Source organism: Eptesicus fuscus, chromosome 2 (genome assembly GCF_027574615.1).
Source record: "Eptesicus fuscus isolate TK198812 chromosome 2, DD_ASM_mEF_20220401, whole genome shotgun sequence".
Lineage (NCBI taxonomy): Eukaryota > Metazoa > Chordata > Mammalia > Chiroptera > Vespertilionidae > Eptesicus > Eptesicus fuscus.
The window spans coordinates 72,364,438-72,386,690 of NC_072474.1; the positions used below are offsets into that span (position 1 = coordinate 72,364,438).

A 22,253-nucleotide genomic window follows, 5' to 3' on the forward strand; every position below is an offset into this window, starting at 1 on the left:
ATGGATTAGCTTCTCTGTGCCTGCTTTAGGCTTCCAGCGGGGCAATTAGAAAAAGGATAGGACTTACTAGGGATGTTGGGAGGATTGAATGAGTAGATGCAAGTCGTGTGCTGTATACATGCTGTATGCACACGCGGAAGTACACAGTCATGTTTTAGATTTCTGTATTACCTAATATTTAAAAGTGTCTGTAGAGATGCTGTTCCCAGTTGCATTGGTCATTGTGCCCCTTGGCTGCTTTCTCCTACCATTAGCAAGACTGTCAATTATGAAAGACTCATTAGGTCTCTGACTGAATGCTCAGACTACAGAAAGCGCTTGGAGTGAAACAGCAGATATTCAATATGGTCCTTTGTCCCCACAGAACTTACATTTAGTTGAGGAGAAAAAAGAAATGTAAGGGAAATTTTAAAGTTTGAGCAATAAAAGGCAGGTGCTACGTTATAAATTCTATAAGACTTTAGGGAAGGGAGCTATGACGATGGTCATCCAAGTTGTAAAGCACTGAGAATACAGCTGGGACTTAGGAGGCAGAGGCTTGGGTTTGAGCTCTGTTCACTGGTTGGCTCTGTGACTTTAGACGAATCATGTCCTTTCCTGGGATTTAGTTTGTGTGTTTATAAAATGTAAAGTTTTAACAAGATGCTCATTGATCACTTAATTCAGGGGGTCCTCAAACTTTTTAAACAGGGCGCCAGTTCACTGTCCCTCAGACCGTTGGAGGGCCGGACTATAGTTTAAAAAAAAACTATGAACAAATTCCTATGCACACTGCACATATCTTATTTTGAAGTAAAAAAACAAAACGGCAAAAACACCCGCATGTGGCCCGCGGGCCATAGTTTGAGGACGCCTGATTTAATTCATCAGAAAATATGGAGATAAGCTGGGTAGGTCTTTAGGGATTTGTTTACCTGTTGTTTCTTTATTTTGCTTTGTTGTTATTGTTTTTTTGAAGGGCAATACATATGTAAAGGTTTTCTAGGTAGAATCTATTAACAAGAAAGTAGAAGTGGATATAGTATATTTATCAGACAGTTCATTTAGGTGTCAGAGAATAAACAAAATGCTTCATTTTCCGTTATATAACCATCAAAAGAACTTTCATTTTTTAAGTTCATTAGAAAGGTTATATAAGAGGTTGAGTCTCTGTCTCAAAAAAAAAAACAAAACACAAAACACCACAGAAATTATTCTAACCTTAAAATATTATTTCATTGCATTGAAGTAATTCATGTTGGTAGGAGTTTTGAGGAGATAAGAATGCTCTTTCCCTTCTCTTCCCAAGTTCATAACCAACTAAAAGATGGACATGGTGAGCAGACCGAAGGAGACTAAATGGTCTTCTTATTGATGAGAGCTGAATTGCACATGGCTTAAGTGTGTAGGCAGAAAGATTTTCCTGATTGCAAATCAGTGATTATCAACTGAGGGCATCTTGTCCCAGTCCCTGCGCCCCCAACCCTCCACCCCACCCCCGCCAGAACATTTGGCAGTGTTTGGAGATATTTTTGGTTTTCACAACTAGGAAGAGGTGTTACTGTGGGAGAAATCAGGGGTGCTGCTAAACATCTTACACCTTAAGGATAGCTCTACACAACACAGAATTATGAATTATCCACTTTAAAATGTTGGTGGTACAGAACAACACAGTCTACAACCCCCATCCCTCTCCAGCTAGACAATTTCAGGTTTCCCCTGTAGGACAGGCAGAAAGTATGATAAGACTGAATCCCTTCCTCTCCTCCCTGAGACCCACTTGTTGTCCTATTATGGACTGTTAGCTCCAAAACACTGAGATGAGTATGCATCCATTTCAGAAATTCACAGTCCATCTGACAATCACCCAGGTTTAGAACCCAGATGTACAGCCAACTTAAAGTAGCTCCCAATAGCCAAATCTGAGATATTATGAGCAAAAATAAAATGATTATAAAGGATTATGATACATGCAGTAAAAGAAAAACTTGTGAGTTCCTACTGATACAAATGAATAATGGAGTATATAATTAAACAGGGGACAATTCTTCCTTACAACAGGATTCCGGTTAATAAATGTAGCAGGAATGATAGACTTTAGGAAATTGCTAGTTGGTAAGAAGTAAAGCAATAGTTGTTGCAGTTAAATATCAATGAATGACAAAATTAGTGGGTGAAAATATAATATGAAACAGGATATTTACATAGCTTCAAAGTATCTCCCCACTAAGAACTTATTAATCATATAGGGAACACTAGGAACTTTATATTGCCAAAGCCTGACAGCACCTTAACCTGGGGGGGGTCAGGTCATAGGCGTTTGAATTCAATTTTATGTGCATTAAGGGAAAGCCATTGAAGGCCACTTTCTGTGTTGAAAAGATTAGACGAGAGGTTCAGACAAGCCAGCGGGAAGTTAATTGTAGATGTGTAGGGAAGAGATGATGGTGTATTGGACAGTGGAGATTGCAATAACAAGGGAGTATTTGTGTAGAATCAATAGAATTTCCCAGCGGATCAGACAGGGGACTGAGGGAAAGGGAGGAATCCACCATGGTTTACACTTTTCTGGCTTGAACATTGATGGAAGATGGTGTTATTTACATGGATGGAGTGAACTATGACAGCAACAACAAGAAGGATAGTATGGAATGAAGATTAGTAATTAAATCTTTGAAGGTGTTAAAAATCATCTAGTTGGAGGTTCAAAGAATGATTTAATGTTGTTAAGGATGAAGGCTTAAACTAATACCCCCTAGCATTTAGCCTTCCCTCTCTGCCTGGTCTTGCGCTAATACTTACACGAATTATGTAATAATCCTCCACCCTGGCATATGTTCATTTTTAGTCCCAGTTTATTAATGAGGAGATTGAGATTTAGAGAAGTTAGGCAGCCTTCCCAGAGTCAGACAGCTAATAGGTGGCTCGGCCAAGACTTGAGCCCACATCTCTGTGCCTTCGGAGCCTAGTGCTCTTCCTCCTGAAGCTTTACTGCGTCTGGTACACCCCTTGCCAAATAAAACTCTCATGTCTTTCCTTTCACTGTGTCTTATGAGAATACCATTCAAGTCATGGAAATGAGAATCCAGTTACATGCGTGACTGTATCAAATCAGCAAGCAATCCCATTTAAAATGCTAACGGGTGATGAAGCAGATTTTGTGGGTAAGTGGGTGGGTTGTTTTCTTTTAATGTGCCAGATGGTCTCTGCCACCAACCCTTCCTGTCTGTGGCAGGTATCCTTGTCCTTCGCTATGATCTGTGAAGTGACCTGGATCTATTGTGTCTATTAAAATGATCTCCAGTGCCCTGCAGATCATTGAGTCTATGCCTTAATCTCTGGTTTTACCAAGTGAAAAGAAAACAGTGCATTTACAAGAATACTTCCTACTATGAAAAACTATCTTGTACTTCTAGGCACTCATTAATAATTAAGAGATAATTCATTAATTCTTTTTTATATTGAAATTGGCTACTTAAGATGGGTAATGAACTAATAATAATAGCATAGTTGTGTTATCCGGACATGACAGGCTTTACTGCCTAATTTTTTTTTTTTTAAACTACACAGAAGTACTCTGGCAACAACCAAGCATCAGTTGACTTATCCAGGAGTTAGTAAATATGTGTGGTTACTGGTTACTTAGTGATGATTACATCTGAACACTTTCCTAACTAACCGTTTCTGAAAACGATGAGTGTGACTGCAAGGCAGAGTTATCAAGGAAGTGGATGTGTTTAGGCAAACCGAAGCAAATTACGTAGCGGTTTTCTAGTTTGGGTCATTATTGTTCAATCACTTCTTACATTTGAATTCATACTTTCCTGTTGTCATTTATTCACATGGCTTATAAACCCTCTCACAAACCAAGTCCTGTTAGATTCTGGAGAGACAAAAATTAATCAGTATATAGCTCCTTTCTACAAAGAGCTAATTCTAGCAGGTGAAGTAAACAAATGAGCAAATAATAAAAAAATGTAATCGTTTCTTCAAAAGACTCAGCCACAAAGTAAACATTAACTGAAAAGGAGGGGACAGGGTTTGGCAAATAACGCCAGTGGTAGAGGAAGTCTTCATAGAGGGTAAGTCATTTGAGTTGAACTACAGGGGACGAATTGTCATTTCCCTGTAGAAAAAGGAGTCTTGGAAGATGGAGAACAGATTATAAAAACGTACTACAAGTGGTCGTTTTTGGACCCACTGGAATTTGGTGGGTAGGTGAAATTGAAGGGTATTTAGGGGAGATGGCCAAAGGTGAGGCTGGACAGAGCAGCTGGAGCTACCTTTAGAGAAACACGTGCCACCCTAAGGAGTTTGAATTTCACTCTGCTAAGGAAGAGTCAGAAAGTGTTTTAAAGACGATTAGCAACTTGATCAGTCTATGTTTTAGAAAGAGAGTTCTAGATGCATTAGAGTGATTTGGAGGAAGAAACTCTGTTAGACACTGTGCTGTGAACATAGACACATGGAATTTATGTGCCAGAATTGGGAGAGAGACCACATTCTGTCTGGCTCCAAACTCCTTGTGGTTTACACTACCCCTCCCTGCCTCAGCAAGCTCTCTTCATTTCCCCAATGTGGATTGAGCAGCCCAGGTCACAGAGGCAGGTTGGAGTAATAAGCACAAGTCAGTTCAGCCACACTTTCTATAAACATGCACACCTTCCCTGGAAAATCCTGGACCCATCTTTCTAGAGTGAGTCCCCACATCACAGGTTACGTTAGCATTCCAGGACATAGAGGTCTCAGAGGTCTGAGAGGTCTGCCTCAGAGGTCTCTTTGATTTTTACTGGAGCATCTCAGTTTTATCTGTCCCCTTTGATTCTGCAGCCCCAAATTCCTTTTCTGATATTCACTCAGTTTTCCTTTTTTATACTACAAGTAATCAGACTGAACTGATCCTCCCCAAATTTATTCCATCCTTTATTTCTCCCAGGGTCCTAAAGTACAGAAAAGCTTTCTAGCTTGCTGAGGAAATCATTTTTCTCATTATTGAAAAAAAGGGAATCAGTTCTACCTGAGCACTGGGTATGTCTCCACTGTTCCAAAGGCCCAAAGAGTACGTAAGGCCTTGTGGCTGAATTGCCTATGCTTGGTCCACCCAAAGTGCCCTTAATGCTTAAAAGACATAAAGGCATAATTAATATAAAAGGACAAACTTTTGAAAACAATCACCTAACCACTATAATCTGCCCTTCTGGAAAACCGCTGAAATGGGCCCGAACTACCCAAATGCGGACATTTGCAAAAGTTTTCACAGGTTCTTGCAGCGGTCCAACTGATTTGGGTGGACACTAAGCTGCTGGATGTGGAGGTGGACAGAAAGGGTAGGCTTAAGAGATGTCCACAGGGCTTAGTAATACATCAACGCAATACCCGAAGAAGAGGAAGAAGTCAAGGATGAGTTAGCCTTTAAATGTGATAGAATATTCAGAAAAGACTAGATTTTAGGGAGAAGGCAAGTCCACTTTGAGATATTTAGGTCTACTTCCAAATAGATAGATGTTACTAGAGTTGAACAGATGGCTCCGGAGCATGAGACTTAGATATAGAAGCATTTGGAACACATCAGCCTATAGGTAGTGGTCGAAGAAACAGCAGTGGGTGAAACACTGCAGGGGGAGTATGCGAGAAGAGAAGAGGATCAGAGACAATGAGACACTGACATGTGTGGACCAGGCAGAAAATGGTAAGCTAATATTGCTAAAATAAAGAATAAAAAAAAGAAAAAAGTAAATAAACCCAATAATGTCATCGAAGGACATAGTGGTAAACAGTACTAAATGCTGCAAAACAGTGTATGTGGGTTATTTTTTTATGGTGAAGGAAAATTGAGAATATTAATAAGAGAAGAGAAGGAACAGCAAGAAAGGAAGATATTGAATAAGGGATGTAAAGTTCAACTTTCAGAGCAAATGTCTTTAGGGAAGTTGGAAGAAGCCTCAGAAGAAGGTAGAGACTTAGCATTTTCACTGTGACACAACGAGAAAGAGAACATGGGAGTGATCAGGAGCAGGGACTGGCATCACGTGGCTTTATTGGAATTTGGGCTGTGCTCATTATTTGGGAAACATCACAGAATGTCCATGGGCCTCAGTCACTAAAGCCGTGATTAGGAGGTCTCGGCAGGGTTCTGCGCTTTCATACGTGGGCTGAGAATGTGCACTTGCTCTTCCCTTTGCCTCAGTTGCTCATTCTCAGCTCGGCACAAACCATCTCTTTCCTATCCAGGTCTCCCTGCCCTGACTGCCCAGGCTCAGGTCCCTTCTGCCTCAACCTCTTGTCCTTTATCTCACCACTCAGGTGTATTTTCTTTATAGCACCCTTTTCCATCATTTCTTGACTGCATGCCTTTTTGTATTCATTTTCCCCCATGCTCAGAGCCTATTTTACCTATTACAGTATAGTCAGGATAAGAACATACTCAAACTCCGGTACTATTCCATTCCCCATCCTCAGAACAATTGCATATGTGGAACCTGGTCAGTAAATATTTGATTAGATTATTCTTAAAAATTAGTCTGAGATTGGGGGTGAGGGAAGAAGAGTTGACAGGTTGGGAAACCTACCTTGAGTAAAAGGACTAGAGGTTGAAAGCCAAAGTAAGTATGTTTGAAACTTTTAGCTCCACAGGAGATGGTTGTGAAGAGAATTATATTTTCCCCCAGTCCATTTCAGAATTCTTTTATTTTTACAGCCAAAATCACCTATGCTATCTTATTACTTGTTTGCTTTCAATTAACCAAGTCTTTTTCTTAAAAATAATTATATGTATGTACCATTTATTTGTTTCTGTTTGAATAAGGATACTAATAGTGGCTAACAGTTTTTGTTTTTTTATTTGCAAGGGCCATGCATCATTAAGTGCTATACATATATGAGCTGATTTTTTCCTCTCAATAATCTTATAAGGATAGTACTATAATTATCCCATTTTACAGATGGGAAACTGAGGCATAGAAATAAGTAACATGCCCAAAGTCACACAGCTAAGATCAAACCCAGGCAATATGGCTGCAGAGCCCATGCTCTTAACCACTAAGCTATACTGCCTCTCAAGACCTAATCCACTCATCTGCAAGAAAAATGAATGTTGTTTTGGTGAAGCTAGACAAAGCTGTTCATCAGCTAGTCAGACAAAGCAGGTCAGATTGTCCTGCCAGGGAAATGTCCTGGGAGAAATTGTCCTGTCCGGGAACAAACCTGGAAGGCATTTTCTTTTCAAGGAAAGGAATACTTGATTTGATTTTACCTTTTTTCTCTCCTCACATCATTGGCAACCCCTTCCAATTTAAGGTCATCTGAAAATTGAATTAATGTCTTGTTTACCCCTTCTTTCAGGTAATTTAATAGACTCTGGGCTCAACACTGAACACCTCACAATGAGTCTACCCATACTCCAATAGATTGGCTCACATGGCAAAAGGATAGTTTTTCATAGACAGACTTTGATTTGCATTATACAGAATGTTTATGCCCAATGCTTTCTTACAACCCAACATTCTGCTTATCACTTTCAGCCCTATCTTTTCTACTCTTTCTTAGTGTTTGCAGTGATGTGCTCTAGCTCCTCTTTATTAATTTCCTGATATTTTTTGAATACCATAATATTGATAATCAAGAAATTCTTATAATAAATTGAATCCAATTTCTCATTTCCTTAACATTTACATTAGGGACGGTTATGAAAAGGAGGTGAAATCTCTAAGTTCTTTTTATCAATATGATTCCTCATCAGTATCTAAACTCAGGGGTAGCAAATCAGTATTGATTATTCTAAAACGAGAATAACTTTGGTGCGTAGTGACGTACTGTAGTCTGCAGGTCTGTGGAAGTGTAGCATTATGCTGACAACTACTCACTGTGGAGTCAGACTGCCTAGGTGTTCATCCTTTGCTCTGTCTATTAACTGTAACCTTGGGCAAGTTGCTGAAGTTCTCTGGGCCTCAATTTCCTCCTTTTTGGGGGGGGAGGAGGGATGCTCAATTTCTTTAGATTTAAAATGGGGATATCTCTAAAGTTGTTGCAAAGATTACTTGAATTAATATAAGTATTTAGAACTGTGTAGAACCTGGAAAACTGTAATATTAGCTGTTGTTTTGTTTGTTGTTGCTGTTACTTAGGGGAAAAAATTATTTCCTTTTCATTATAAGAGTTGTAAAAATGCTTTCTAATCAAGATTTATTTTATTTCATTTAAATGGTTAATTCAGTATGATTTACTTTTTCTGTATATAATTTATTGATTGTTAAAATTTGTGATTAATTTATAGCCAAGTCAGAGGAATTTTTTTATGCCTCTTATATAATGTTTTAATCAGATGACACTGAAAAATAATATAAATAAAGATGTCTTAAAACATTCTTCTTTGCTTTCAAGAGCCAAATGAGTAAAGTATTCAAAACTCAATGTTTTCCTTGGGTTAGAATATTTTTAAATACTTATTTAATTTTAAGAAAGAAGTTATTTGATTTATTTGTAAATATAGGAAAAGGCAGACACACCTACTGGTATGTAAGTACATTCAGGTGTATTAAATGGCCTGTCCCTTACCCCCTCTAAAATGTATATACTGCCATCTGCTGGAGAGAACTTTTGTGCAACATTTAGATGAAAAAAAAATTAGTGTCAGTTTTTGTTTTTTGATAAGTTAAACTATATCTTTCATTCAATTAAACACATTGACAGTATGAGTCTTCACATCTCTTTCAGGGAAAATTAAGATGGGGGCAGTTGTTTTTATAGCACTTTTCAGGTAGATTATGAAAATACATCCACAAACCTTGAAAGCTTTTTGCAAGGATAGGTGGAGGAGTGCTAAAGTACTTTATATTATGCTGAGGGCAGTTGTGTGGCATTTTGCTTGATTGAAACAACTGTGTGATGTAGGCAGAGCAAGTTCAATTATAATTTGCCAACGAGAAAAAAGAGGATCAGAGAGGTTAAATGACTAACTGAGGTTACTCAATTTGTCAGTGGCATAGCTGGGACGAAATCACAGGCCTTTGAATAGCTAATCCAAAGTGCTAATTATTTCTCCAACTCTTATCATATCCACTATGTCTCAGAGTATAAAAACATTGCATCCTATTACTGATAAGGCTTGGAAAGATGAAAAGCAATCAAATTATTAAGTTCACTTTAAAAGTAAATAATGTACCGGAAGCCACTTTTTAAACCTGGAAAGGCACAACATTAAGTGGTATCCAGTACTTTGTACAATGCAGACACCTAGTAGTTGTTGATTTGCCACATTGAAAGAATGCTTTCTTCTATGTATGCATATACTGCCTTATATGCTACCCATAAAGTTTAGGTTTACCCTGTGTGCTGACACAGAATACTCCATAACTAATTTTGGTTCTATCAGAATCCTATTACCTAATTAGCTTGGCATAATTAGTGTAACATAAAAACACACACACACACACACAAAAAAAAAAAAACACAAAAACACAAAAAAAAAACCTTGACTCTTGTTAAATAAAACTTTTCTCTTAGTGAATGGTAAATTTTTAGAAGTGTCCCTTTATTCCATCATTTTATATTACATAAATGTAATATTGCCATGAAACATATTTGTGTAATATTGCCATTGACAACGCAAATTTTATCCATTATAGTTTCTTGGCACTGTACTGATTTTAAAATTCACCAAATACAAAGGTATCTATTAATTTAGGGGGGAATAGATGTACATCATACTAACTCATCTTTCACAAGTTATTTGCCATTATTACCAATGTTTGTTAATTGTATGCTCCTAGGACTTTCTGGTGTAGATTTTTCCTGTAGCATTTAAAAGTGCAGTTGTCACTGCTATTCTGCAATGGCTGTAAGTTCCTCCCTCCTTTCCATCACCTCTGCTCCAGAAATCAATTCACTTTTTTAAAACCTAGCTACTTTTCTTTACTTTTCATTTGTATTCTCCAATTTTTGTTCACATTCTAAAAAGTACTGGTAATGCATATTTTATAATGTATTTACTAACATTGCTTCCTCTTTTTTTCTAACATTGCTTTCAACCTTTTCGTTTTTTACATTGAAAGTTACAATGAGCTAAGTACGTGTTGAGTGAGGCCATGTTGCTAATTCAAAACAGATGCCTTACAGAAAGTCTCTGTGAATATCTGAGAGTCTTGGGATGGATTTTACTGGCCTATAATATTAGAACTTCCTTATTAGGTAATTAATCCAGAAGAAGAGGGGACATTCAGTTTTCAATTAGGCAGTAGGAGGTGTGGAGCTAGATGAGAGAATCTGCCCATGACCAAAAAAGGTCTTAAGAAACCAGCATTTTGTCCAGCATTCAGTGTTTCCTTATATTTACCTGAAATCTACCCTATAATAGTGTTAACTCATGTTTTTTTTTCTATTTATTTTATAGATACACAGGATAAATTGAACCCCTTTTCCATATGGCTGCTATTAGGTCTTCTTTCTAGGTTTTCTTTTCTTCTTCCTATACTTGAATGTCACTCTCTTCCTCTTGCTGACATTTTTTTTGAGCAGTTTGTTTGCATGAGTCAAATATTTTCATTCTTGCCTAACCCTGTGAGATAGTGTTATCTCCTTTTTAAATTTATTTTTTATTTTTGTTGTTGACAGTATTACAAATGTCTCCCATTTTGCCCACCTCCTTGCCCCACCCCAGGTCTTCCCCATGCTGTTGTCCTTTTGACCAAAGCTCAGAAAGTTGAACACAAGCAATGAGGGGTTGAACCAAGATGTCAACTGAGACTGTTAGTGTCTGGCGTCAGGCTCTTAGCCACTGTGTCTCCCCTGCCATTCTTTATGTGACACATTCTCCAGGTTTCTTGCTCTTTGCTGTTCTTCAGGTACATTTGTGTTTGTCACTACCTCTTGTATAACAACACAGACAAAAGGAGCTCAGTACTTTAGGGGTTCTCTGGACTTCAGTAGGACAGCTTGGGGATGAGCTACCTACATGCACATCAGATAGCAGATTTTCTTTTTCACTCCTTGGCTTATCTGAAACAGGTATTAAATCTGGTCTTACCATTCTATGTTTGTGTGTGTGTGTGTGTGTATGTAAATGAATGTGTAAATATGCATGCGTTCTTCCACTTAAAAGGATTCTATATCTTTTTTTGTTAAACTACATTTTGTCACCGTTAGTGTATACCAGCTTTGTGAGATCTTTTTCCTCCATTCTAGGTATCCTCTTTTTCTGTCCCATGTACACATTCAGTAAGTATGCCTTTAGTCCACATTGAAGGCTTTGGTTTTTTAAGGTGTTCTATGCAGTCCCATTTGATTCTTGAAACATTTCATTTGAGATTTCTTGGTCTATATTTTGGTGAATGTGGCATTTCACAATTTTAGGATTCATCAGTTTTTTTGTTTTGTTTTTTTTTTAGAGCATTCTACCATTTTTGAGTTATATTTCTTTTAAAGCCTCTTTCTGTGAGATTTTAAAAATTTGTAACTTATTTTTTTCTCTGTAGGTTTTTAATTTTCCATGCTTACTGTCCAAACCTCCTGGACCTCAAGTGGAACTACAGTTGGTTTTCCATCCCCCTTTTAGTTATTACAGCTAACTTTGTAATCCAGTTGGGTAGCTTCGCCTTTCCCATTCCTGCTGGCATCTCTGAACTTACAAAGTGTTCCTCATCAAACTAATTTGCACTAGATTCCACAGAAAATAGAGACAGTCCACTTTGGATTCATATCTGCCAAATAACTTTCTGTGTGTTTTTGTATGTCAGTTAATATCTAAAGGCTTCCTCTTCCTCATTTGTATAAAATTATCTTGGACTATGACCTCTGAGGTTGCTTAAATCCTAATATCTATGATTTCACAGTATACCCCATCACTTTTAGAAATTTCAATGTAACTTTAAATATTAAATAAAAGCAAGTACTCACCTTTGCTTTTCTGAGCTCTATCCAGGCCTGACATGCACTCATCTGATATGCACTCACACAATCACATTAGTAATTCAAATATGGAAGAACTTTTATTCTGTTGGACTTCCTAAATAATCATTGCCTAGTTGCCGAATTCCTCTGGGGGAGGGGCACTGAGAGGCTCCCATCCCTGAATGCTGGCTCTACTTCCATGGGCTCTCTCAACCAGACACACCGCCCCAGCTGCCACAGCTAGCAGAGGCTTCACCAGAGTCACCCTCTCATGGTTGCTTTTGGTAAATGTTATATGTGGATTTTAGCACATGTTGACTAACTACAGTAGTTTAATGAGGCCTTTTTAAGGCATACTCTCTATGTTCATGATATTTCAGAGTGTGCAAACTCAGTAATTCACATACTAACAATTATTCCAAACTAGAAGTGATCTCATCTCAGAGTTCAGTTTAAACTACATTTTTTAAAAAGTGATTTTACTTCAGAACTTGTAATTACATGGCTGATCCCTTAATTATTACACATTTGACAAAGTCCTCTGTGTTCCCTTTCTTTTAGTAATTGTCTGCTTTGTTTCCAGGTGAATGAAATTTACCATGATGAGTCCCTCGGAGTACATATAAATGTGGTCCTGGTGCGCATGATCATGCTGGGTTATGCAAAGGTAAGCTGTCTTAAAATACGTGAACTATAACGTTAAGGACTGGGTTAGCAAGTAGAAGATTAAATTGTTGAAGCTTCAGCCAACAGGTGGCATAGATAAGTCTCATGCAAACCTCAGTTGCACTGAACTGATGAAAAAAAACCCAGCCACAGTGAGTAGAGATCTCCAACTTTGAGCAGATAATGAATGATTTGTGTGCTGGTACCATTCCCTTTGTTTACCTTTGTAATAGAGTAGTAGATAGTTATCCTGACATCAAGCATGATAGTAGAAATGGATACCATTGTGAGGAAAGAGACTATCTTAGTCTTATCATTATTATAAAATTTATGATTCATTTTTTTTCTTTCAAAACATATTGAGTGTGTGTCAGATGCTTTGTAGGTGCTTCAGATATATCAGTGAAGAAAAATGACAAAGATCCTTCCCTCACATGATTTGTTTTTTAAAAGTAAAGCATATAGTGAGTATTTCAATTTAAAAGAGCTTTGGTCCTTTTGAAAATTAAAAGTTAGGTCAAAATGCACATAGTAGGCATTTCATGTGATGCAACTAACTATAGTTGAGTTTAAACTGGCACTAGATGTGTCCCTGTCCTTGGAAATAATGCAAAGGATGAAATGGTTTCTCCCTTTGGTGAGAAAATATAGGGAAAGTGATAACTTGGCAATTTACTTGATGTTTAAAATTATATTCCCCTCCCGTAATTAAATTTTTCTGATTATGAAATACCAATGAAATTATATAGTTAGCAAATAGAAAAAAATCCTCAGGATTGCATTTCATCATGTATTTAACATCCACTTATCATTTTCCAATAAGAGGGTGTCATTGACATCATTCATGTCATTCGTTTATCCCATAAACCTGACGGACTTTGCATTGATGACACTGAATCCAAGTCAACTCCAGCGGGAGATGTTAACGGCCTTCATTGGTTGTTACATTATTTTCTTGGAGAAGTTTGCGATCAGCATATAACAAACCAAGCTAATTTTGTTAAGAATGTAAACACTGATAATAACATTTGCTGAAATATAATAAAACTCTCAGCCTGCCAGCCAAGCAGGGACTAATTAATTTGGGGTTGCAAGTTCAATTTCTCATTCCAGCAGAGCTACGCTGGGAAGTGTGGCTCCTGGTTCTTGAAGGATGGTCCCTTTCCCCCTGAACTTTTAACTCCTGACCATAATGTGACAGTAGCAACATTCCAAGGAACTCCAATCCATCTATTGGAACAACAAGATAAGTCTACACCCCTACCTCTCTTCATTGCTGTGAGCTTAAAAAGGAGAGTTGTTTTTCACAGTGTGAGGTTTATAGAATTTGACCACTCCCCATTAACTAAGATTTGACCAGCTTTGCCAGCTCATTGAAGAACTTATATTCTTCCCATATGTTGATTAATGCTGGACACCAGCCCACCCCCCACCCACCCACACACACAAATCTTAACTAAAGATCTTTCACTTTAACAGCTCTGGATAAAAGTCTCGTACCAGAATCTTCCCTCTATTTTTATTCTTAATATCTGTGAAACTAAAAATCTAAGCTGAATTAGGAAATATTTAGATTACTAGGAGTTCTTAACCCCATGACTAACATTGAGTTGCCTCACAATAGCAAATCTCAGCATCACATATTACCATATATGGTGTCAGTCACCTTTCACACAGGTAATATTGATTATTGAAAAGAGCTCCTTCCTGGGCATTTAAAATTCCCAAACTAAAGTAGGTATCTAAATAGCTCCCAAATAATATTACCGAACATTATTTAAATGCTGTAATCCCAAATGTTAACTTCAGCTAAAGTTATTAAAAGAAGCCTTTGGGCAAGTGTTATGTATGTCTTCAACATATTATTCCCTCTCAGTCCATCAGCCTCATAGAACGGGGAAATCCATCCAGAAGCTTGGAGAATGTGTGTCGCTGGGCTTGCCAACAACAGAAATCGGATCCCAACCACTCTGAACACCATGACCATGCAATTTTCTTAACCAGGCAAGACTTTGGACCTGCTGGAATGCAAGGTATTTCCATTCAGGTGTAGAAGAAAAACTTGAGGGCATGACTTTTCCAAAGTAATCCTAAATCAGGGAGTCTGGGGAGTCTGTTCAAATGTTCATTTTATATCTCTCCCTCCATCTGCTTCCCACCATGCATCAGCCAAGCATACGTTTTCTTTCTGTTGCTTCCAGTGAGTCCTGTGGAATTCACCATATTAAATGCCACTTAGGTTCCATAATAAATTATACTTGCCTTTAACATAATGATTGTGCATTTGAGGTATGGAGGAGAGGCTGTAAAATGCAGTGTGATCTCCACTAAGCGCTGGAATGGGAAAAGAGATGCCATGAGAAGTGACTGCTGCCAAAGAGCTCTCTTCTGAAGCCAGCTTACATTGAACTAATACATTCCGGGGTAGGCTTTGGGAAAAAGAAGACCGACGATTTTCTTTTCAATGTTGATGGAATTTCTGGCTCCCTTCATTGGTACCATGATATGAAGGACCATTCACTAAAACAGAAAGACAACGCTTAGTTGGTGGGCAGAACAGAATGGTAATCCCAGGCAGTTCCTTCCCTTAGAAAAGGAAAAAAATGCAGACCCAGTGAATCTTTTCAAAGACCATTACCTGTCGCTTTCCCAAGAGAACGTGGCACAATGCTAGCGGGGAAATAATACTGCCTCTGTTTCCTAAAAAGCTTTTTTTTTTTTTTTTTTTCTAGGCAAAGGTCCAGTAGTAATTCTTAATGGGTTTTCTCATAAAATGAAAATAAAAGTAATTGTTATTCTCTACAGGATATGCTCCAGTCACAGGCATGTGTCATCCGGTGAGAAGTTGTACCCTGAATCATGAGGATGGTTTTTCATCTGCTTTTGTAGTAGCCCATGAAACCGGCCATGTGTAAGTCACTGTTGACAGCTAGAAAGCCAGAAAAGGTCTTTTCTTCCCTGCTTTTCTCAGCATTGTTCGCAGTGTGGGCAGAGGGCATGCCAGCATGCAACTCCCGTCCCTTGCCAAGTGTGAGGAGCTGAAACACTGAAGAGGTCATGCACTGAAACCAAATGAGCAACTCTAGCTGCAGACACCCTTGCACTTTTCATAGCTGTACAATTAGAAAGGCATTTCTGTCCAGTTCTCTATTCCACAATGCCTGCGACTCCTCCACAACAGCCATGTTCACTTAAAAAGTACGTATTTCCCTATACAGTAAGCCCTCACTTAAATTGACGATAGGTTCTGCAACTTTAAGCAGAATGACTCATAATGAAACCAGTTTTACCATAGGCCAGTTGATACAAACCAGAGTTACACTTCTTCGGCATCTCATCAACATTATAAGGAAAGGACATCACACAGAATGACATAATTGAGGACCTACTGTATTTATTTTTAAAACAGAAAATAAGCAAAAGCCCTGGCCCCTGTGATTCTTACCAGCGAGATCTCACTTTGTGTTCTAGGCTGGGAATGGAGCATGACGGACAAGGCAATAGGTGCGGCGATGAGACTGCGATGGGAAGCGTCATGGCTCCCTTGGTGCAAGCGGCGTTTCATCGTTACCACTGGTCCCGATGCAGTGGCCAAGAATTGAAAAGATACATACAGTGCGTCCCTTTCTGCATGTCCTGAGAGCATTTATATTCTAGCAGAAATACAGAAAAAAGAGATGGGAAACTGACTCTTAGCATCTTCTTCATAACAAAACTCCCAGTGAATGAAAACTGTTGTTCACAGTAAACATTTTCTTACGATTCAAAGCTGTTGGCACAATCCCAGGGATCGGACCTAAACCGGCAGTCAGACATCCCCCAAGGGGGAAGGGTACAGGCTAGGCTGAGGGAACCCCCCCTCCCATGCACAAATTTTGTGCATCAGGCCTCTAGTGATTCCATAATATAATCACAATATTTTAAGCCATAAGCCTGGAATTTAAGTGATATTTGACTATGATTTTTGTTTTTAGTAAATTCTTTATGGAATCTTTGACAAATGGTCAGATTTGAGTTGAGGATGAGGAGGAGATGGTCCTGTGATGCCTTCATAATACCACCTACATCCTGTATCATAGGTGTCACACTCTACAGGAGCTCCAGGACACGAAAAAGGCTGTCACAGTTACACTGCATCCCTACGTCCTGATTGACTCCTTTTCCTGGGATGATTAAGGGTGAAGGGTCTTGTTTATGAATGGAACTAAAACCAAAAACCTTTAAAGATAAGCTTTTGTGGCCTTGCTCTGATCTAATGAAATTCCAGAGTATAAAACCTATGGATAGTTTTTTCATTAGGACAACATAAAAGAATGAACATTAAACTACATGCGATGTTTTCCTTCCTACAGTTCCTATGACTGTCTCCTTGATGACCCATTTGAACATGATTGGCCCAAACTCCCAGAACTTCCTGGAATCAATTATTCTATGGATGAGCAATGTCGTTTTGACTTTGGGGTTGGTTATAAAATGTGCACTGCGGTATGTTTCTCACAGTCGATTTAGATCTTGCTTCTTGAATTCTATCTTGTGTAGCTCCTGTTTGTCGAGCTTTACAGACTCACTGGTATGAGTATGAGAATTTCTTCCAAGGATTTTGTGTTTGCCATGTCACTGCGTATTAAAGCTGAATGCTTTAAATATACTGTCTTATTAATACCTGTGACAGACTAGATGGAGGTTGGTATACTTGTATTTTACAGATGAAAAAGCCAAGATTTACAGAGTATAAGCAACTTGCTTAAATCGCACATCTGGTAAATAGGGGAGCTGGATATTGAAACCAAGGTTGTCCAGCTCCAAACTTTATGCTCTGTTGCTTCCTTGGTTTTTGTGACCTTCAGAGATGGCATTTAAGCCTTAGAAAGGTTGCTTTTCATTAGCTTGTTGGCCAGGATTCCATGTAGCTGTGAGCACAGAGAAGGGCAATACTAGTTTACGCTCCTGTGAGAATCACGTGGTAGAGCATGGAGGTCAGGACTACGGGCTTCATAGTCAGACTGGTGAGTCATGAGGGCCTGGATCCAACACTTACTAGATGTATGATTTCGAGCACCTTCTTCAGTCTCTCTGTTTAGTTTCCTCATGTGTAAAATATGGATACTCATAGTGTTCATCTCACAGATTTGTTGTCAGGGTTCAATTTCATAATATAACTAAAGTGCATGGCACAATGGCGGGCACATAATCAACGCTCAGTGGAATCCACTAGAGCCAGTCTTCCATGTAGCTATTCAGTTTAGAGGTAGGTGTCTTTAAATTTCCATGTTGAGGATGTAGTAGTTCACTACAAAAATGGATTTTCTGTATGTTGGAGCAAGCTTTACGTGTTATAGCAAAAAAACAAAAACGTATTTCATGGTACTGAAAGAAGTTGATCTGATGTTTCAAATCTTCCATATGCTGATAGCGACAGCCATTGGCTTTTCTATAAACTATACATTGCCAGCTCCTAATCACCTACATTCATGTTTTGACCTGAAAATTCTAAAGGTTAGGCTCAACATGGTGGGAATGTATAGTTTCTGCATTAAAACCCAGGCCCAAAATGAGTACTAATCGAGAAAAAGCGCTGACCAACATAATTGGTGGTGTAGGCAATTATATATGAATAAATTGGTGTTGGATATTTTTTTTTAAATCTATCTGAAGAATGTAAGGTGTTTATAGTTAGAAGGAGAACAGATAAGAGCACACACAAATATGTATGCTGACACATACATTCAGATACTATAATGTGGTGTTTCGGGAAAATAAAAAACAGTCTTAAGATTGAGAAAACTAAGACTCTAGTTAGGCTATGTCACTGTCTCACATGTAACCATAGCGATAGCCTTATCTTGTAACCCATGTTTCTCAGCCACGGGTTATCGTGAGACTCAAATGCATGGAATGTATTTTATAAACTACATGAATGTATTGTAATAGTTTGTTACACCTGGAATATGTTATCTTACATAGAAAATTTGACAGATATTTTCTGCTTTTAGTCAGCTCATTATAATGGGCATTTTTATTATTTATATCTGACTTAATTCATACTTAGGGGTATAGAGAAGCTGTTTTGATAGCTTGAAAGCTACAAAACCATTATAATAGGTTTTCATATTTAAAATGTTCATAATAATTACTATTTTAAATTCTAATATTGTCTACTTGAAAACCAGAAAATAGAATTGGCATGTAGAAATACTGAGTCAACTAGAGACTCCCAGACAAATCGTTTATCACTGTTATTTTAGAAAAGCAGAATAAAAATATTCTCTGCTTAGAATTCCTAGGCATTATTTTTTTCTCAACTTGCCACAACTTAGGCTATTGACTTGAAATTGAAACAGAAGATGTTGTTGGTGCATGTCCTGCTATCTATTTCATTGTGATTTTGATTCTCTCTCTTTCAGTTCCGAACCTTTGACCCATGTAAACAGCTGTGGTGTAGCCATCCTGATAACCCCTACTTTTGCAAGACTAAAAAGGGACCCCCACTTGATGGGACTGAATGTGCTGCTGGAAAAGTGAGTCTATACTATTGAGATTTAATCACCTTTCAAAGTCTGAAAACTGATGAACATAGCTGTATTGGCATTTTTATGAGGACCATACCACATGAGGTTTCATTATGGTAATGTGCTGACATTATATAGTAGCTTCCAACGACCGCTCTAACAAATTACCATAAGCTCAGTGGCTTAAAATAACAGAAATGTATTTTCTTACAGTTTCACTGAGCCAAAATCAACGTGTGGGCAGGACCATACTCTGTCCAGAAGCTGTAATAGAGTGTCTGTTCTTGCCTCTTCCTCCAGTGGCTGCCCACATTCCTTGACTTGTGGCTGCACCATCCCATCCAACTTCATGACCACATTTCTCCCTTCTCTTCTTCTGTGTGCAAATGTCCCTCTGCCCCTCTCTTATGAGGATAGATACACATGATGACATTTAGGGCCCACCTGGATAATGCAGGATAACCTCCCCTCAAAGCCCTTAATTTTATCACACCTACAAAAGACTCTTTTCCAAATAAGGTAATATTTACAGATTCTAGGACCTGAGATCTTTGGGACTATTCAACCCACTACTGATAGATCACGAAGCAGCAGCTCAGCAGACTATCTGGGACCCTGTTAATGGGATTTGATTTACTTGTTGGCGTCCCACTCCTTGTGAAAGTTGTCCAGAAATAAAGTCCTGTGAATTTATACAGAAGATTTGGCCTTGCTCCTTTGGGGAAAGATGCCCAGAGGTTTTAAATCTCAAATTGTGTAGTCAGGATTGATTGCTCAGAAACTGGCCAAGCGCCAAGCTCCCTACTCATAAGGGGAAAGATCACCCATTCCAAAACAAAGGCATGTTAAGAACTCAAGTTGAAGTGCCTTTACTAGTTTGGAAATAAGATATGGTAGACAGGATCAAAAGCTGGCATTGATGATTCATAAAGCTTTTAGTTCTTTTAATGCCTGTAAAGCTCTATTGCAAATGTATATAAACTGTACTTGCAATGAGGATTATAAGCATAATAATAATGATAATAATAATAGTAAAACCTGCCATTATTCGTGTTTATTTTTTTAATTTTTTAAAATATATTTTATTGATTTTTCACAGAGAGGAAGGGAGAGGGATAGAGAGTTAGAAACATCGATGAGAGAGAAACATCAATCAGCTGCCTCCTGCACACCCCCTACTGGGGATGTGCCCACAACCAAGATACATGCCCTTGACTGGAATTGAACCTGGGACCCTTCAGTCTGCAGGCCGACGCTCTATCCACTGAGCCAAACCAGTTAGGGCCACTATTCGTGCTTAAACTTTGTTAGGCACCATGCTAAACACCTTCCATATGGTGTGCCGCTGTGGGGAAATTTAGTATTACAAACTTTCGACTAAAAAAACAAGAGCAACAGTGAGTTGATTCATTTTTGCTTTATGAAAAAGATATCCTCCAAATAAACTCCAAACATCTAACTTCCTGAAACTCACTTGTATTATATTCAAATTTACCATAGTTGAGTTGTAAGAAACACTTTTATTGTGGGATAAAAAAGCAAGTCAAAATGTTGGAAGGGGAAAGAACACCTTTGAGCACCTGCTGTGTGCCGGGCACTGTCAGGTAGGTGCCTCCGTGCTGTCAGGCTCCTGGCAGTTCCCACGTCATTACTTACTGGTCAGATGGTCTCAGATTACTCATGATCCTCTCCAGGTTCCAATGTTCCACATTACCTACTGTGCAAATTAGGTATCATTTTTATTGGTCACATTTGATACTCACCAATAAATGTATCATATAAAACTTATTCAGAATGAATTTTTTTTTTCATTTCAATTTTATACTTAAAAACATACTAGTAAGTCTAAATTACCCTTTGTAGAGGGAACCTTATTGTTATAACTAGTGGCCTGGTGAAGGGATTCGTGCACTTTGAAAGGAAATTAATTAGAAGAAATATTTTAATATTGCGATTCACCCTTTCTCTATAATAGAAGTGTCAGAGATGAAAGAAAAGTAGTAAAATGTATATGAAAATAATATATAAATGATTTAAAATAAACAGTAACAACATGATATAAGAACAACAAAGACGTGATATAAAAACAACAAAAACATGATATAAAAACAACTGGTAAAAACAATGACTGATAAATTGATTAAACTTATTCTAATACTGAGGCCAGTGTCAGATGGGGACAAATCAATTCTTGGAATCAGAACAACCTCTCCTTCCACAGATCCTGTTAATACTTCAGCTTCGATTATGTTAGGTCACAATCTTTTGATAATAAATCTAGTACCATTACAAAGACCCCATTTACTATTAAGATTTCTCAGTAACATGATGATTGCACCTACTTTCAATTCTAATTTATGACATGGCACTCCCGAAGAAGTAACACTTTTAAGAAATTCGATGGGAAAATTTTCCTTTTCGGCATCATCTGTTGAATCTAGTATTATTGTCGATTACACTGTCATCTCTGAGTCTTGATGCAATATCGGTTCCCCAGTCTTTTTCACCATGTGGGAAAACGATACGTCATTGCATCTAATATAGGAATCAGGATACTGATTTGTTTCATTTGAGTGGCATTCAGATTATTGGGATCTGGTTTACAATGAATGAGCAAGTCCCTTTCAAAAGGAGGTCCTCCATCTTCGTTTCTGAATATGACAGCAACTTCGGTTACATGGGGATAATTATATCTACCCAGATCACTATTACAATCATATTTAATCATCATTGTTACTTCCATGTGATGACGCCGCTTTCTTTCAGCTTCAGAATGTCAACAAAAACAACCAAATTAACGATCTACAATGACAGATCGAAACACACATGTGCAATTTGCGCCAGTGAGAGCTTTATATTTGTCGCGATGCTTGAGTCAACTTAGCCTTCCATAGATATAAAATAAACTTGCTTAATTAGACCTGCTTTCTGATTTAGCTAAACTTTTTCCAGCCCAGTGGAGCACCCCAACTTCTCTTTCAGGTAATTGTCAACAACACAGCAGTAAATATCAACATGAAGTAGATTATTGTTGTAGATCATGTAGGGAGAACAAAGGGTAAAATATTTAACTGCAGCCATGTTTGGTATATTCTGTGCAGTGAGAAAACCTGAAATCATTTTCAAGGTCCACCATTTCTTACTTCCTTTTTAGTTGGGTCAAGTTTCTAAGCTTTCTAAATCTCTGTTTTCCGGCTAATGAAAAGAAAATAGGAT

General features: G+C 38.1%; 1 protein-coding gene across 1 annotated transcript in view; it reads left to right on the plus strand.

Annotated features, from left to right (window-relative positions):
• Window positions 1-22,253, plus strand: part of ADAMTS3 (ADAM metallopeptidase with thrombospondin type 1 motif 3) — a 231,747-nt gene that overhangs the window by 181,172 nt on the left and 28,322 nt on the right. The window contains exons 6-11 of the mRNA XM_008157465.3: window positions 12,446-12,529; window positions 14,405-14,561; window positions 15,334-15,439; window positions 16,000-16,143; window positions 16,881-17,013; window positions 18,933-19,046. Coding sequence (XP_008155687.2) covers window positions 12,446-12,529; window positions 14,405-14,561; window positions 15,334-15,439; window positions 16,000-16,143; window positions 16,881-17,013; window positions 18,933-19,046 — 738 coding nt within the window. The remainder of the gene's footprint in view (window positions 1-12,445; window positions 12,530-14,404; window positions 14,562-15,333; window positions 15,440-15,999; window positions 16,144-16,880; window positions 17,014-18,932; window positions 19,047-22,253) is intronic.